Source organism: Bos indicus x Bos taurus, chromosome 21 (genome assembly GCF_003369695.1).
Source record: "Bos indicus x Bos taurus breed Angus x Brahman F1 hybrid chromosome 21, Bos_hybrid_MaternalHap_v2.0, whole genome shotgun sequence".
Taxonomy (NCBI): domain Eukaryota; kingdom Metazoa; phylum Chordata; class Mammalia; order Artiodactyla; family Bovidae; genus Bos; species Bos indicus x Bos taurus.
In genome coordinates, this window is record NC_040096.1 from 26,835,784 (window position 1) to 26,852,474 (window position 16,691).

At 47.8% G+C, this 16,691-nt stretch overlaps 1 protein-coding gene across 2 annotated transcripts in view; it reads left to right on the plus strand.

The window, feature by feature from the left end:
* Positions 1 to 3,024, plus strand: part of CEMIP (cell migration inducing hyaluronidase 1) — a 160,219-nt gene extending 157,195 nt beyond the window's left edge. For both annotated transcript variants that reach the window (XM_027521094.1, XM_027521095.1), the window contains exon 29: positions 77 to 3,024. In XM_027521094.1, the coding sequence (XP_027376895.1) occupies positions 77 to 204 (128 nt within the window). In that variant the 3' untranslated portion in view covers positions 205 to 3,024. The remainder of the gene's footprint in view (positions 1 to 76) is intronic.
* Positions 3,025 to 16,691: the final 13,667 nt, after the last annotated feature.

The window sequence follows — 16,691 nt, forward strand, 5'->3', positions numbered from 1 at the left end:
GGGAACCCCAGGAGGCAGTGGGTACATAGCCATTCTCTCGTGAAGTTTATGCTTACGCGACTTTACTGATTTGCAGAGAAAATGGTATTCGTTGGCTTCAAAGGCAGCTTCCGGCCCACCTGGGTGACCCTGGACACTGAGGACCACCACGCCAAAATCTTCCAAGTGGTGCCCATCCCGGTGGTGAGGAAGAAGAAGCTGTGAGGACCGCCGCCACCCCGTGCGCCCCCACAGTGGACCCTGACACTGGAGTCTGGGCAGCGGCCCGGGGCAGCGAGGCCGGTTCCCACAGCCCCCGTCTGGCAGCTGCCGGGGAAGGCCGTGTGTCAGCCCTGATGGGCCAGGGGGAGGCTTCTGAGCCCCCTGGTGCTGCCGCCCACCCCCCTCAAGTGTCTACCTGCAGCCCCAGGGCCATGTGGGCTGATGCTGCAAACCTTCTCCTCCCTGCAGCCTCCCAGGGGTCTCTCTATCTGTGCCTCTGCAGTGGGGGCTGTGGGGACCACAGGGAGCCATGGGCTCTACTGGCAAAAAAGGTCCCCTTTGGCAGGAGTTCTGCTCCAGCTGGGAGGCAGCCTGGGGGTGGGAGGGCGGGGTCACTCACAGATCTCCATGCTCTCCAGCACGATGTTAGGGTGGGAGGTGCAGGAAGAATCCTCATTCCTGTAAGCAGGACCCGACCTCCATCGGGTTCAGAGCTCAGGTGTAGACAGCGCACCGAGATGGAACCAGCTGCCCTCGGGGAGGACGAGCCTGCCTCCGGAGGAGGTCAGCCTCTCAGGAGACTTGGTGCCCAGGCCATGAGTCGGACTAGGTGACTTTTAAAGGCCCTTTCAGTTCTGAGAGCCCAGAAGTCTGTGGCTTCTCACGCTGTGTCTGGAGTCCCGCGGTAGGCAAGAACATTCTTCTCAGCCGACATCCATGACGCTGGCGCTCCGGGCAGCCAGGATGGAGGCGTGAGAAGCAAGGCCCAGGGTGAGGGGCTCGGCTGTCTGGCACAACAGACGGTCGGTGTAAGTGCCTTCTGATGCTAGGCAGAGAAAGCTGAGAGGGCTCAAAGGGGGCCGTGCCAGTTCCCAAGAGGGAAAGAAAGGGTTTACGTGCTCAGGTGGGTCTGGAAGCTTCTTGCAGGAGAGGCCCTGGGCTCGTAGGGATGAAGGGCAGGGGGCTTATGGGTGGCAAGGATGGGGCAGCCTGTGCAGCATTCAGAGGCTGAGCCCTTCCTGCTGAAGCTGGATGACTTCAAGGTGGCCCATTGCCCTGGACTCGCTGGACCCCCGTAGCAGAGAAGCGTGCATCACAGGGAGGGCTGGTGGGCCCCTGACACCCAAAGTGTGGGCCAGCCGGCCCCACCTATGACTCCAACAGAGGCTGGAGTCAAGTTGAAAAAGGTGGGCTCCTCCATGAGAGGCCCATCTGCTCCTCACTGGGGAGCCCCCGAGAAGCGCTCACACCTCAGGGCGCCGGGCTTTCGGAACCAGAAAGGGCCTTAGGAGACACCTAGTCCAAAGCCTTGGTTGTAGAGACGGGACGATGAGACTCCAAGAAAGGGAAGAACCACACGGCCAGAGCAGGGCCAAGATGGGAGCCCCCACTCCCCACACTCACTGCCACACCACGCTGCCTCAACTGCCGGCCGGAGGGGCCAGGCGTTCCTGAAGGACAAGCCCCGCTGAAGGGAGAAAAGATGAGACTAGAAAGAGAGTTGTTGGCCAGGACTGTTTCTGCCCCGGCCCCCTCACCGTGCACACAAGGGCACCCTCCTGTGGGCTCTGGAGGCCCTGCAGCCTCCACTTGGCTCAAACTTACCTGCCCTCCGGAGGGGCACCCAGCCACCGCAATAACTGCACTGGTGCTATCTGCATCTGCAGGTCTGCAGGCACGCCCAGCAGACAGTGTCAGGCCACCCCAACACATCTTTGGGGGGCTGGCTAGGTGGCTCTCCAGGGTCCATCCACCCCAGGCCCTCTTGAAGAACTGCCCACCTTGGAGAGCCAGGAGAGCTCTGGAAAAGGAAAACTCTGTCTGTGGTTTATACTGTCTCATGAGACCCCAGGGTCACTCTGGGTCTCATGATGACCACGTCTGTCCCCTCTCCTGCCCCAACCACAAACTCCTTCTTGTCCCTGTCTGTTCAGCTGCACCCAGTGAGGCTCAGCCTTAAGTCCACCCCCCGCTCCCAGGGTGAGCCAGTCACCAAAGAGGTTTTTCCCACTAAAGAAGTCTTTCAGCTGCTAGGGGGTGACGGTGGGACTCTGCCTCTAAGGACACGGCAGCTTCAGAGGCCCGAGTCCCTGGAGGGACCTCTTCCAGGAAGATCAGAGGCCGTGGGGAGGAGAGTTCAGATGACCTCATGTTCTTTTCGTCTATAGTCCTGTTGAGTTTTCCTAAACTCTTAACGCAAGGGTCTCACACTGTGAACCACTTAGGGTGCGATCACTTCCGATGGCCAGGAATGTTAACTGTCTTTGGTTCAGTTTATGTAAAGAAAATATCTATTTGAAAATCCTCAGAGTTGTACATTTGTCAAACAGCACAGGATCTGTGCATATAACGTTCCTTCCAAAACCATTCACCAAGAGCCCGTGTCTGGGCATGTTCTTGGTAGCACAAATTTTCTTACTGCTTAGAAAATTGTTCCTGTTGTTCTTTCTGTTTGGAAGCCTCAAGATGAGTTAGGCCTTTTTAAAAAAACAAAACACTCCTCTGAAATGCTTGTCTTTTTCCTGTTGCCGAAATAGCTGGTCCTTTTTCGGGAATTAGATGTATAGTGTGTTTTGTATGTAAACGTTTCTCGTAGGTGTCACTATGAACAAAGATATATTTTCTATTTATTTATTCTATTATGCACTTCGAGAAATTGTTGTCGGAGAAATGAAGAATCGTCTTAAATGTCTTATTTGGGTATGTTCTTTGGACCGCTTGAAAGGGGTATACACAGGACCTTCTGCTTGCAGCAGACATCGGCTCTGGTTTGGAAAATCTTGCTGTACTGTAGTAAAAGTAAAAAGGATGTCATCCACCTGACTGCTTGTTTATTTTCCATTAAAGTGGGTCTCACTTTAAGCCAGAAAGCTACGGAAAATAAGACAGGAAATTACCCTTTGCCGCACTGGCCGTTCACTTCGAAGAACCAGTCATGTGTCCTACCTCATCCTGTCCACAAGGGGGCGCTCAGGACAGCAGGTGGAGAAGGTCCTAGGAGAGGAAAGCTGTCATTCATGTGGCTGGCACATCCATGTTGGACTGTGTAGTCCTTACTCCTAAGCATCAGAAAGCTGTCAAGGCAGCACCCTCCCTGGGGAAAAGCCATAGGTTAGTGCAGTCTGGACTTGAAGCAAGACTGTTTCTTCCTCATGGGTACAGTTTGGGCAGAGGCCAAACATGATGTCTGGGGAGAACATGGAGACTGAGGTGGAGAGATAGGTCCAAATCAAGCTGCCAGACAAGAAGGGTGGCGAAGCAGGTTAGAGGGGAACCCTAGGCAGAGGTGAGAGAGGCTTGGGGGTCTGGGGAGGAGAAAGTGAGCAGCTTAGAATGGGGTGAATGGGAGGGTCATACAACTGTGCTGTGCAGTAAGGCAGCCACTGGCCACATAAAGCCACCTACATTGAGATTAATTACAATGAAATACAATAGAAAATTCAGTTCCTTGGTCACACTGACCTATCTGAAGCACTCAATAGTCCATATGTCTGCATGTGTACATGCTAAGTCACTTCAGTCATGTCCAGCTCTTTGCAGCCCCATGAACTGTTGTCCATCAGGCTCCTCTGTCCATGGGATCCTCCAGGCAAGAATGCTGGAGTGGGTTGCCATTCCCTTCTCCAGGGGGTCCTCCCGACCCAGGGATTCAAGCCATGTCTCTTGATGTCTCCTGCGCTGGCGGGCAGGTTCTTCACCAGTAGCGCCATCTGGGAGGCCCAGTCCATATGTCTAGTGGTTACCATACTGGTCAAGGAATATATAAAACATTTCCATCAACAGAGAAGGTTTTTTTCTTAATGATTTCCAGAAAGCTTTAGGGGCTCGTACACTGGACTTTTAAAAATCTATGCTCCTAATGTGTGTGTGTGTGTTCAGTCCACTTAAAGGGGCTAGCACCAGATTGGTGCTATCAAGCTGTCAATAAACAAATAAAGTCATCCCTTGGTATCCACAGGGGACTGGTTCTAGGATTCCCTTGGATACCAAAATCGGAGGATGCTCAAATCCCTCACAGTCTGCTCTCTATTTCTGTGGGTTTTTTGTCCAACCCAGCACAGCCAAAAATAATCAATTAATTAATTTTAAAACATAAATAAAAGGGAAGAAATAACACTAAATGGAAAAAAAAGACCCTAGTGGAGACCCTGCAGTCCCCACGCCCAGTGAGTGGTGAGGCAGAGAGCTCTGAGAGAGGAGACGGTTTCAGCTGGAGTGGTCAGGGGTCCTAAGCATGGATGGGACTGGAGGCAGTCTGGGGGTCAAGGTCAGATGAGGAAGGGGGCCTTTCATAAGAGGCACAGCCTGGGTGCTGGGAAAGTAACCAGAGGTGTGAGCTTGAAGATGGCTGGGCGTAAACCAGAGAGCGACCGTGAGAGGGAAGGTGGGCCAGCCAGACACGGGAAGTTTGTAGGGACCGCGAGATCTGACAATGGGAGGGGGGTCCCTGGTGACTCCTCAGCCAGCAGTTTGGTTGCTTGAGTAGGTGCACAGTGCACTGCTTTGGTTAGTGAAGTAGAAAAGGCATTTGGGAGGACTGAGAGAGCAGGCTCAAAGGAAGCAATAGGAGACTGCAGCCAGCTCAGTGCAGAGTGCAAGGAGCAGGAGATACGCTAGAGTGCAGACAGAGGGTGGACATGGGGCCCCTTCACGCTTGTCCTTTCAACAGTCACCAGACGCCCAGAGGGGAGTCACTGCCAGGTGTTAGGTGACAAGGTGAGCACACCTGGCCCCGTCTGCATGGAGAAACCATAAAAACATGGAAGCAAGCTAAGTGTCCACAGGCAGAGGACTGGCTAAAACAGATGGAGTACATATGCACAAGGCTTCACTGCTGGCTGAAGGGTAAAGAATCTGCCCACAAAGAAGGACACATGGCTTTGATCCCTGGGGAGGAGAGCTTGGCAACCCACTCCAGTATTTTTTCCTGAAGAATCCCATGGACAGAGGAGCCTGGTGGGCTGCAGTCCATAGGATGGCAAAGAGTTGGACATGACTGAATTGACTGAGCATGCATGTGTGTACAGTACATATACACACTGGACTACTACTCAGCCATGAAAAAGAATGAAATAATGTCATTTGCAGCAACATGGGTAGATTAGAGATTGTCATACTAAGTGAAATAAGTCAGAAAAAAAAGACAAATCTTATGTGATATCACTCATATGTGGAATCTAAAAAAATAGTATGAAGGAACTTATTTACAAAACAGACTCTTAGACATAGAAAAGAAATCTATGGTTACCAAGGTGGAAGCAGGGGAGGGATAAATTAGGAGTTTGGGATTAACATATGGACACTACTGTGTATAAAATAAACAACAAGGATTTACTGTATAGCACAGGGAACTATATTCAATATCCTATAACAAACTATAATGGAAAATATTTTTTAATATATACATATATATGTATAAACACATTACTTTGCTGTACACCTGAAACAGAGTCGTTTCAGTTGTATCCAACTCTTTTTGACCACATGGATGTAGCCCACCAAGCTCCTCTGTCCGTGAGATTCTCCAAGCAAGAATGCTGGAGTGGGTTGCCATGCCTTTCTCCAGGACCTTCCCGACACAAGGACTGAACCCGCATCGCATAGCTCCTGCACCGGCAGGTAGGCTCTTTACCACTAGCGCCACCTGGGATCAACTATAATTTTGAAAAAAAACAAAAGAACGGAGGATAGGAAATTCAGAAGAGTAGAGTGTGCTCTGGGAGTTCCCCTCTCCTAAGGGCTCACCCCTAAGCCAAGTGAGGGGGGCAAAAGAACCTCTCGTGGGGGGACTGGAAGTATCTGGAGGGAGAAAAGATGGACATTTTACTTCTCAGCTGGCGCTTACTGAGACCTTAGGCTCATGGGGCACCGACTGCTGCCGGAGCTGGGGAGGAGAGTTCCCTGGTGTCTCACTGCCCCATCATTTAGGAGAGAAGAGGCCAGAGGTGTCTCTGCTCTTGCCCTGGGTGATATAAGGTGGATACAGGCTGCAGCTGCCCTATGTTCCCAAGAGAACAGCCAGCAGTCTCTGGAGAAATGCCCCTCCACTCACTGGCTGGGTGAGGATGCCTGAGGTTTCCATGCATCAGGAGCACATTGTGGAGGGACTTCCCTGGTAGTCCAGTGGCTAGGACTCCAAGCTCCCAATGCAGGGGGCGCCAGTTCAATCCCTGGTCAGGAAACTAAGACCCATAAGCTGTATGGCCAAAAATATTAATTATTAAAAACTGTAGAGCACAAGTAAGTGAGCTTGAAGGAAGCCTGCCCCACACAGGTGTCTGCCCAGGTGAAGGGATACCTGGCAGAGGCTATAGGCATCCTCAAAGGCAGAGCAGAAAGAGCAAGGGGTGCCACATGTGTTCAGCTGGGAGATGCACTGCTCAGATCAAAGTGGGCAAGTGAGCATTGGACAAGAATCCAGAAGACCATCCCAGGCCAAAGAGCCATAACACCTGCCACAACAGAGGACACTTAAGGCCAGTTTGCAACGGCACAAGTTATTGAAGACTTTTTACCCCTCTTCCTTGAATCCTCCCCTCTCTGTGCCCCAAACCATGCCGGCAGGGATGGGGAGCCTTGGGAGAAGTGGAGTGGGGAGCAAGGCAGAAAAAAGAAAAAGAAGAGCCCCGTGTCTCCATCCCCATCTCCCTGCACCGGCTCCAAGACAAAGCCCAAATGAGACAGTCTGAGACCCGGGACCCTTCACTGCAGTGTTTGCGCTTGGACACACCTCTCCTCCAACAACTAAACACAAAGAAACTGTACATGAGCAGCTGGGGCAAATTCTGGACCCCAAAGATACAAAGAGACCAAAAAACCCAACTGCCACTTAGCAGTGCCTAGAGCAAAAGCAAGGCACTGCGCATGCCCCTGCACACACAGTGCCACCTAAGGGCTGGGCAAACCATAGAAGTCACCCTCCAGCCTGACCCCAGACACACCCTACCCTCACCCCACCACGTAAGGAACAAGCTCGCCCCACCTCAGGGAGCAAGGAAAACTTCTGTTTGTTCTCGCTCCCTTTGATACGGCTGCTGCTGCTGCTGCTAAGTCGCTTCAGTTGTGTCCGACTCTGTGCGACCCCATAGATGGCAACCCACCAGGGTCCCCCGTCCCTGGGATTCTCCAGGCAAGAACACTGGAGTGGGCTGCCATGTCCTTCCCCAATGCAGGAAAGTGAAAAGTGCAGCAGGGACCCCAACAAAGCCTCACCTGAATCTCCCGTCTGGTCTCTAGTCAGTTGTTATTGATTAAGGAGGCCAAGAACTCCAGTCCGTAACACAAGTAGGGGGAGACCAGTGTGTGCGAGTAGACTTGCTTTAAGCTGCAGGAAGAGAAGGCGCTGGTTTGTAGCTTTTGCTGGTATCCATTGTGTAAATACACTCATCACAGCCAGTTTCCAGGTACAGGGGTTTCATGGCCAGATCCCAAGATTCCAGTCTATTAACCACTGGTTCTGCAAGCTGGTACTAGCTGGCTTCCTTGCAGGCTGCAGGCTGAGTCAACAGAGGGGAATTGAAACAGTGCTGAGAAAAAAGATACAGTTCTGCTAGACTGTATCCTTCCAGATCAGCACCTTCAACAAAACTATTACACAGAGCAGGAAGGGAAGAATATAAGGACCACACTCCCCTGGAAGTATCTTGTCAACTCCCTTAAAAGACAGAAGCTTCTAAAAGAGAATTTTGCTTGTTTGTGTCTTCTGAACATCTTTCCCCTCTTCCCACTACAAAGGGGAAACACTGCATCTGATTGCTATGCTATGAAGTTGGGGATGAAGAATGGTCTTCTAAGAAAAATGCCAAAGGCAAAATCATCAAGTTTGGTTCATAGATGACATGAAATTATTAAAATGTAAAATTCTAAATCATCTTGAAAACTAATAAATTGAGGAAATGAGTTTAAAATCTATACCCCAGGTAAGAAGTGAGTAACTTTGGATGTGCTGGGTATCCTTGCTTTGCACCCAAGTTCATTTCCATGTCCTGCTTGGTACCCAAGGAGGCTGACATGGACCATTAGCAGTTCTGTGGTCCTTTGCCTTCCTGTTGGTTTAGAGGCTCCTTTGGGAGGGAGGGAAGTGCTGCGTCTGGGAGTTCATTGCAGGGCTCCCTCCTGACCGATGTCTCAGAGTCAGCTGTTCCTTTCTAAGGAAGACAGGGCTTCAGTTGGGGTGCCTCTATAAGTCACTGTCTCCCTGGGTCCCAGAGACTGCTCTGGCTCCTGGTGTCTCTATGCCAGGGGTGGTAACTGCTCCCCATGTTCACAAGCACAAGATTATGGCCCTGCTCCTTTTCAGGGTCCCTAGACTCTATTCACCTAATTTACAAATGTTCCCTTCACTAAACAAATTGGTATTGTGCCATCTGCTGATACTTTCTACACAAGGTACTCTTTTTAATATTTGTTTTTATTTATTTGGCTGCACCAGGTCTTAGTTGCGGCATGCAGGATCTTTGATCTTCACTGCAGCATTCGGGATATTTAGCTGTGGCATGCAAACTCTTAGTTGCAGCACATGGGATCCTGTTCCTTACCAGGGTTTGAACCCAGGCCCCGTGCATTGGGAACATTAAGTCTTAGCCACTGGACCACCAGGGAAGTCCTGTATATGAGACACTCTTAGAAAGCAATAAAAGGAAGTCAGGGAACACCAAAATAAAAATAGGAAGGGGTCAGCTCACAAAAAAATAAATAGGAAATAAATATATGTATTAATATTTTAAAATTTTCAACCTCATTGGTAATTACAAGATGCAAATCAAAACAATGAGATAATATTAATCACTTGCCAAACTGAAAATATTTTAAGAATGATACAAGGCAAGAAGAAGCAGACATTCTTGAAAGTAAAAGTGAAAGTTGCTCAGTCATGTCCAACTCTTTGCAACCCCACGGACTATACAGTCCATCGAATCCCCCAGGCCAGAATACTGGAATGGGGAGCTGTTCACTTCTCCAGGGGATCTTCCCAACCCAGGGATCAAACCCAGGTTTCCCGCATTGCAGGCAGATTCTTTACCAGCTGAGCCACCAGGGAAGGGAAGCACTTAGATACTCTTGAGTTCGGGTCAGTCGCTCAGTCGTGTCAAACTCTGTGATCCCATGGACTGCAGCACGCCAACCTTCCCTGTCCATCACCAACTCCTGGAGCTTGCTCAAACTCATGTCCATCAAGCCGGTGATCCCATTCAACCATCTCATCCTCTTTCTCTTCCCATCTTCAATCTTTCCCAGCCTCAGCGTCTTTTCAATTGAGTCAGTTCTTCGCATCAGGTGGCCAAAGTATTAGAGTTTCAGCTTCAGCATCAGTCCTTCCAATGAACACCCAGGACTGATCTCCTTGAGGATGAACTGATTGGATCTCCTTGCAGTCCAAGGGACTCTCAAGAGTCTTCTCCAACACCACAGTTCAAAAGCATCAATTCTTCTGCGCTCAGCTTTCTTTATAGTCCAACTCTCACATCCATACTTGACTACTGGAAAAACCATAGTTTTGACTAGATGGACCTCTGCTTTTTAATATGCTGTCTAGGTTGGTCATAGCTTTTCTTCCAAGGAGCAAGTGTCTTTTAATTTCATTCCTAAGACATTCTTAAATGATGATAGAAAAGTAGGTTGGTGCAAGCTTTCTCTAAAGCAATTTTGTATTATGTAAAAATGATTTGAAAATGTGGGTAGACTTAGGCTCCACAAGTCTGTCCAAGAATTTACCCTTGAGAAAGCGCTTACAGTAGTGCACAGGATTTGTGACAAGGATATTTACTGCAACATTTTATAGGATAATGAAAACTCTGTAAAAATCTAAATCAATCAGACTGGCTACATTGAGATATAGTCCCTTTCTCAAAATGAAGATTAAAAATGACTATTGAAATGTTGGTAAATATGAATACTGAGTGATAAGGAATGGGAATTTTATACCACTCACTCTAATTATGTGTGTGTGTGTGTACATTTAAAATATTTCCAAGATAAAAAAACTTCTGGGGCTTCCCTGGTGGCTCAGTGGTAAAGAATCTGCCTGCCAATGGAGGAGACACAGGTTTGATCCCTCATCTGGGAAGATTCCACATGCTGCAGAGTGACCAAGTCCATGCTTCATGACTACTGAGCCTGTGCCCTAGAGCCTGGGAACTGAAACTAATGAAGCCCACACGCCCTACAGTCCATGCTCTACAGTAAGAGAAGCCACCGAAATAAGAGCACCATAACTAGAGAGTTATCCCCACTTTCCACACCTAGGTAGGGAAAGCCCACGCAGCAACAAAGACCCAGCACAGCCAAAAGTAAACAAATAAATAAACTAATAAAAACTTCTGAAAATGGGAAATAACTATTTAGAAAAAATAACTACTTAGCATTACAGATAGAGTCTTAAAAGCACTCCTTTTATTGACCGACTATTTATTTGGGAATGTAACCTAAGGAAACAAAGCTGAGGTATAAAGATATTCCTTTCAGCATTATTTATAATCATCTGACATGTTCAAAGAACCTACACGTTTGACTTCATAGGAATGACTAAATAAATTAAGGTCTCGTTTGACTAACTGTTATACCTCATCGAAATAATATTTACAAGGAGTTTGTAATAACAAAGTGCTCATTTGCAAATTCTATTACAAAATCCTTGTGGGTTCTGGAAGTCACAGAGTATTATAGGCTAATTGCCCTGGAGCTCTGTTGGCCTGGCAGCATTCTGCACATTAGAGATGTTCACACACACACACACACACACACACACATACCTACCTCTTCAGCCTTGCCAACCCCACTGAGCCCACGGCTGCTGTTTCTTCTTGATGGCTCCACTGCCCTTCAACCTTTGCACCTCCTCCTCCCTCCTGATTCTGCCTCCCAAAATTCCAAGGAACTAGCTTGCAATAGCAAAGTCCTCCTGAGTGGCTGGTTCCCTTGGTTAAACTCCTTTGGCGAGTGCTGTCTGGTCCAATTAAGGTACAGAGAGGTGATCTATTCTAGCCTGGGGCATACACTGATTTAAAATGAGAAGTAGGAGGGATTTCCCTGATGGTCCTCTGGCTAAGACTCTGTGCTCCCAATGCAGAGGGTCCATGTTCAATCCCTGGTCAAGGAACCAGATCTCACAGGATTCAACTAAAAGATTCCATGTGCTGCAATAAGAACTGGCACAGCCAAAATATTAATTAATTAATTAAAAATAAAATAAAATTAGAAGTAGGAGCCCAAGGGCAGAAAACATCATCCTTGTCCGTGAGACTCTGAAAGAGGAGCAAAGGTCTCAGGGAATTTGTAAGGAAGCTTCCATCCTAGGGGTTCAGGGACCTCCCTAGCACCAGAATGAATTCCTCTAGTCCTGTTTCTTCCAGATGTCAGTGTGTGGATTCCAGGCCTGGCAGAACTTGTCACCTCTGTTTACAGAAGAGGTGAGGCCCAGGGACATCAAATTGGACCTCAAGGTCATCCACCGTGGACTTCAGCAGGAGACTGGATCAAAGAGGCCTCAGTATTTCCAGGCCCATCAATGAAGCCTCGCTCCCCACAAGGAAGAATGCCGCTGGCCGATAGGCCAGCAGATGCAAAGCAGGCCAGATGTCCCTGGGATTCCTGACATTCCAGAAGGGCAGCCCTCCTTGCTGCCCGACTCCAGGCCCCAGATTCGTGGTCTCAGAAACCTCACCTTGGAAGCTTAGGCAGACTTCTCGGAAGGGAAAAAAAAAAATTGCTCTGAGTGCGCTAGGGCCCAGAGCTGCTGCTGCCGCCGCCTAGTTGCTCAGTTGTATCCAATTCTTTGCGACCCCATGGACTGTAGCCTGCCAGGCTCCTCTGTCCATGGGAATCTCCAGGCAAGAACTCTAGAGTGAGTTGCCATTTCCTCCTCCAGGGGATCTTCCTGCCCCAGGGATTGAACCTGGGTCTCCTGCATTGCAGGGAAATTCTCTACCATCTGAGCCACCAAACAGGAAACAGTCAATTCACATAAAAAATATATAAATGGGGGACATCCCTAGTGGTCCAGTGGCTAAGACTCCATGCTTCCAATGTAGAGGGCCTATATTCGATCCCTGGTCACGGTACTAGATCCCACATGCCACAAATAAGACCCAGTGCAGCTAAATAAATAACTTAAAATGTATATATTTGGGAAAGAAATATGTGTTTAAAAGTTCAGCCTCATTGGTAATTATAAGATGTAAACTGAAACGACAGATCCTATCAATCACTTATCAAACTGAAAATATTGTAAAGAACCCTACAAGGCAAGAAAGAAACAGGCACTCTTAGGTGACGATAGCAAAGTAACTTGGTGCAAGTTTTCTATAAAGCAATTTCGAATTGTGTAAAAGTGATTTGAAAATGTGTGCAGACTTTGGCTCCAAAGTTAACATGTATAGAATGCTATATTAAATGCTTCACATGGATTCGCTCATCTCATCCTCACAACACTTTCATGAGGTAGGAGCTTTTATCAGTGCCCATAGGCTTAGGTGAGGTGCTTAGACGATGGACCCAAGATGAAACAGCTCATAAAACACAGGACAAGGCCGCCCAGCTCCAGGGCTGTGCTCCAGGGGCCTCGAACTAACTGCTAACTAACTGCAACCTCGAAGGGTTATGGAAAGTAAATGAAATGAAGTATGTACAGAGCCTGCACACAGTGGGTGCTCAATAAATGGAAAGTGACCTTGAACATCTTCTCGTGCCATTTGTAAACACCAGGAGGGCAGGGGCCTTTGCTGCCTTGTTTACCTTCATATCCATCTCCTGCATATAATTACCTACAATATAGGTACCTACCTATATTTCCTACCTATAATTCCTACCTAATTGCTATGCATGCATGCTAAGTCGCTTCAGTCGTGTCCAACTCTGTGCGACCCCATAGACGGCAGCCCACCAGGTTCCGCCATCCCTGGGATTCTCCAGGCAAGAATAGTGGAGTGGGTTGCCATTTCCTTCTCCAAAGCATGAAAGAGAAAAGTGAAAGTGAAGTCGTTCAGTCGTGTCCGACTCTTAGCAACCCCATGGACTGCAGCCTACCAGGCTCCTCTGTCCATGGATTTTCCAGGCAAGAGTACTGGAGTGGGGTGCCATTGCCTTCTCCGTCCTACCTAATTACCTATCTATAATTCCTGAAATTTGTAGGTGTTCAGCACATACTTGGTGAGCAGGGGAGTGATGAGGCCAGATGGACAGGAGAGCCCTGTGCCCAGGCAGAGCTCCATGATCTGAGTTCAAATCCTGGCTTTGTCACTTCCAAGCGGTGTGACCATGGGGAAAATACTTAACATATCTGTGCTTCCACTTCCTTGTGTGTAAGATGGGGATGCTACTACAGTATCTACTACACAGGGTTGCTAGAAGGATGATGTAAATTTACATCGAACAGTGCACATGGATGGGATAATCCTTTAGGTTTCAAAGAGAAATTCATAGAAGTGTATGAATATTTTCACAAATATATGGCAAGCACAGATAGAGTGGCCTGCTCATTAAAATAATAGCTGGAATGGACTTCCCTGGTGGTCCAGTGTTAAGACCTCACCTTTCAATGCTGGGGATGCAGCTTTGAGCCCTGTTTGGGGAGCTAAGATCCCACACACCTCTAGGCAAAACAAAACAAAACATAAAACATAAGCAATGTTGTAACAATTTCTATAAAGACTTTAAAATGGAAAAAAGAGAAATAAATAAAATAATAGCTGAAAATTTCTGATGGATCCGTGGCAAGTCAGAGCTTTGTTGAGGTGGCCGTCATGCAGCACACCAGTCTCTGCTGCCCCCTAGTGGCCATATCCCTTAATTTTTTGACTTTTTTCTGTCACAGGAAGACACTACAATAATGCTATGGTCACTTCAGAGGGACCCCTGCTCTCCAGGATTCTGGCCAAACTCCAGCTGTGGCTTGGTTCTCTGGATGCTGAGGTGGAGAAAATACACATTTCTTCTTCACTTGATAGGAGTTTTGTGAAAGAGGCGGAGCACTGGCAGGTTCTGAGATCCCAGGTAAACCCCCTCCCCTTTCCCTGGTCTCACCTGTGAACAGGCACCACCCACACCTCCACGGCAGGGCAGGAGTGAAGCTCCCCCATGGGGATAACAGGAGGCCGTGGAAGCTCTCAAGTCCAAGATGTGTTTCCTGTAGTCATTACCACCACATCCTCCTCTGTTTCCCAGCTGAATTCAGCCACACTGTTCTTCAGACTTTTCCTCCTGGATGTCCACCCTCAAGGAACCCCTAAGTGAAGAGCCCAAAGGCCCCTCAGCTCCAAGCCCTGGCCTCCCCCAGGCTGGTCAACAAGTTACCTCACAACATCATCACAAGAAAGCTTTTTTTTTTTCATTAGCTTTCAGTTGAAGGATTAATTTCTATGTTCAATAAGAAGTGTGCACATTACAAAAATTGGAGTTGAAAAGAATTGGAGTTGGAAGAGAACACAAGGGCTTTTAGAATCCTAGAAGGCTAATTTTGGGACTTAGTTTTAAGAATGAAATTCTAGGGGCTTCCCTGGTGGTCCAGCGGTTAAGAATCTGCTCTGCAATGCAGGGGACACGTGTTCCATCCCTGGGAATGGATTCCATCCCTGGGAAGATCCCACATGCTGTGGGGCAACTAAACCCATACCCCACAACTACTGAGCCTGTGCTCTAGAGCCTGGGAGCTGCAACTTCTGAGCGCTCAGGCCCTAGAGCCTATGCTCCACAAGAGAAGCCCACCCATCAACTAGAGAGTAGCCCCCGATCATCTCAACTAGAGAAAAGCCTGCACAGCAAAAATAGGGTCAGCACAGCCAAAAACAACTATTAATAACTAAATAAATGTTAAAAAGGAATGACTTTGTTATTTTTTAAAACTTAGATTGTAACTTGCTATTGTAACACAGATCCTGAAGCAGCATAAATACTTTTTAAAATAAAGTTTTAAAAAAAACAATATTCATGAAAAAAAAATTGGAGTTGACAAAGACTCCATCCTTAACCAAACTTTATTCAGGCACCTCTGAACCCTCATCTCAACTAGCCCTCAACCTTGGCCTGTTGAGCTTAGTTTTAGCAAAGAATCTTCCCAAGTCAGGTTAATTCCCCACCCTTGAAAACTAAGTCTTGGGTCAGTCTTTAGTAAGACTCCTGTGAAGACGGTTAAGCAAGAATCACCTTACCCTTGCTAGTTAATCTAACTGCATCCACTCACCCTCTCACTCTGTTCTTTGACTAAAAATTCCCAGTTGTCATTACTCTATTCCCTTACCTCTTGGCTGTGCCATGCAGGACACGCAGGATCCGAGTTCCCTGACCAGGGGTCAGACCCGCACCACCAGACCACCAGGGAAGTCCACTGTCATTGTACTCAGACTTGGGTTCAATCCCTTTCCCTTACCACAACAGTCTTAAATAACATCTCCCTTGCCATTTTTAACAAGTGTCAAGTACAAAATGTTTCTTTGAGTACACCAATAGATTAAGAGGCATGCAAATTTAAATCAGTTCAGTTCAGTTCAGTCGCTCAGTCGTGTCTGACTCTTTACGACCCCAGGGACTGCAGCACACCAGGCCTCCCTGTCCATCACCAACTCCAGGAGTCCACCCAAACCCATGTCCATCAAGTCAGTGATGCCATCCAGCCATCTCATCCTCTGTCATCCCTTTCTCCTCCTGCCCCCAATCTTTCCCAGCATCAGGGTCTTTTCAAATTAGTCAGCTCTTCACATCAGGTGGCCAAAGTATTGGAGTTTCAGCTTCAACATCAGTCCTTTCAATGAACACCCAGGACTGATCTCCTTTAGGATGGACTGGTTGGATCTCCTTGCAGTCCAAGAGACTCTCAAGAGTCTTCTCCAACATCACAGTTCAAAAGTATCAATTCTTTTGCACTCAGCTTTCTTTATAGTCCAACTCTCACATCCATACATGACTACTGGAAAAACCATAGCCTTGATTAGACAGACCTTTGTTGACAAAGTAACGTCTCTGCTTTTTAATATGCTATCTAGGTTGGTCATAACTTTTCTTCCAAGGAGTAAGCGTCTCTTAATTTCATGGCTGCAATCACCATCTGCAGTGATTTTGGAGCCCAGAAAAATAAAGTCAGCCACTGTTTCCCCATCTATTTGCCATGAAGTGATGGGACCCGATGCCATGATCTTCAATTTCTGAATGTTGACCTTTAGCCAATTTTTTCACTCTCCTCTTTCACTTTCATCAAGAGGCTGTTTAGTTTTTCTTCACTTTCTGCCATAAGGGTGGTGTCATCTGCATATCTGAGGTTATTGATATTTCTCCCGGCAATCTGGATTCCAGCTTGTGCTTCCTCCAGCCCAGCGTTTCTCATGATGTACTCTGCATAGAAGTTAAATAAGCAGGGTGACAATATACAGCCTTAACGTACTCCTTTTCCTATTTGGAACCAGTCTGTTGTTCCATGTCCAGTTCTAACTGTTGCTTCCTGACCTGCATATAGATATCTCAGGAGGCAGGTCAGGTGGTCTGGTATTCCCATCTCTTTCAGA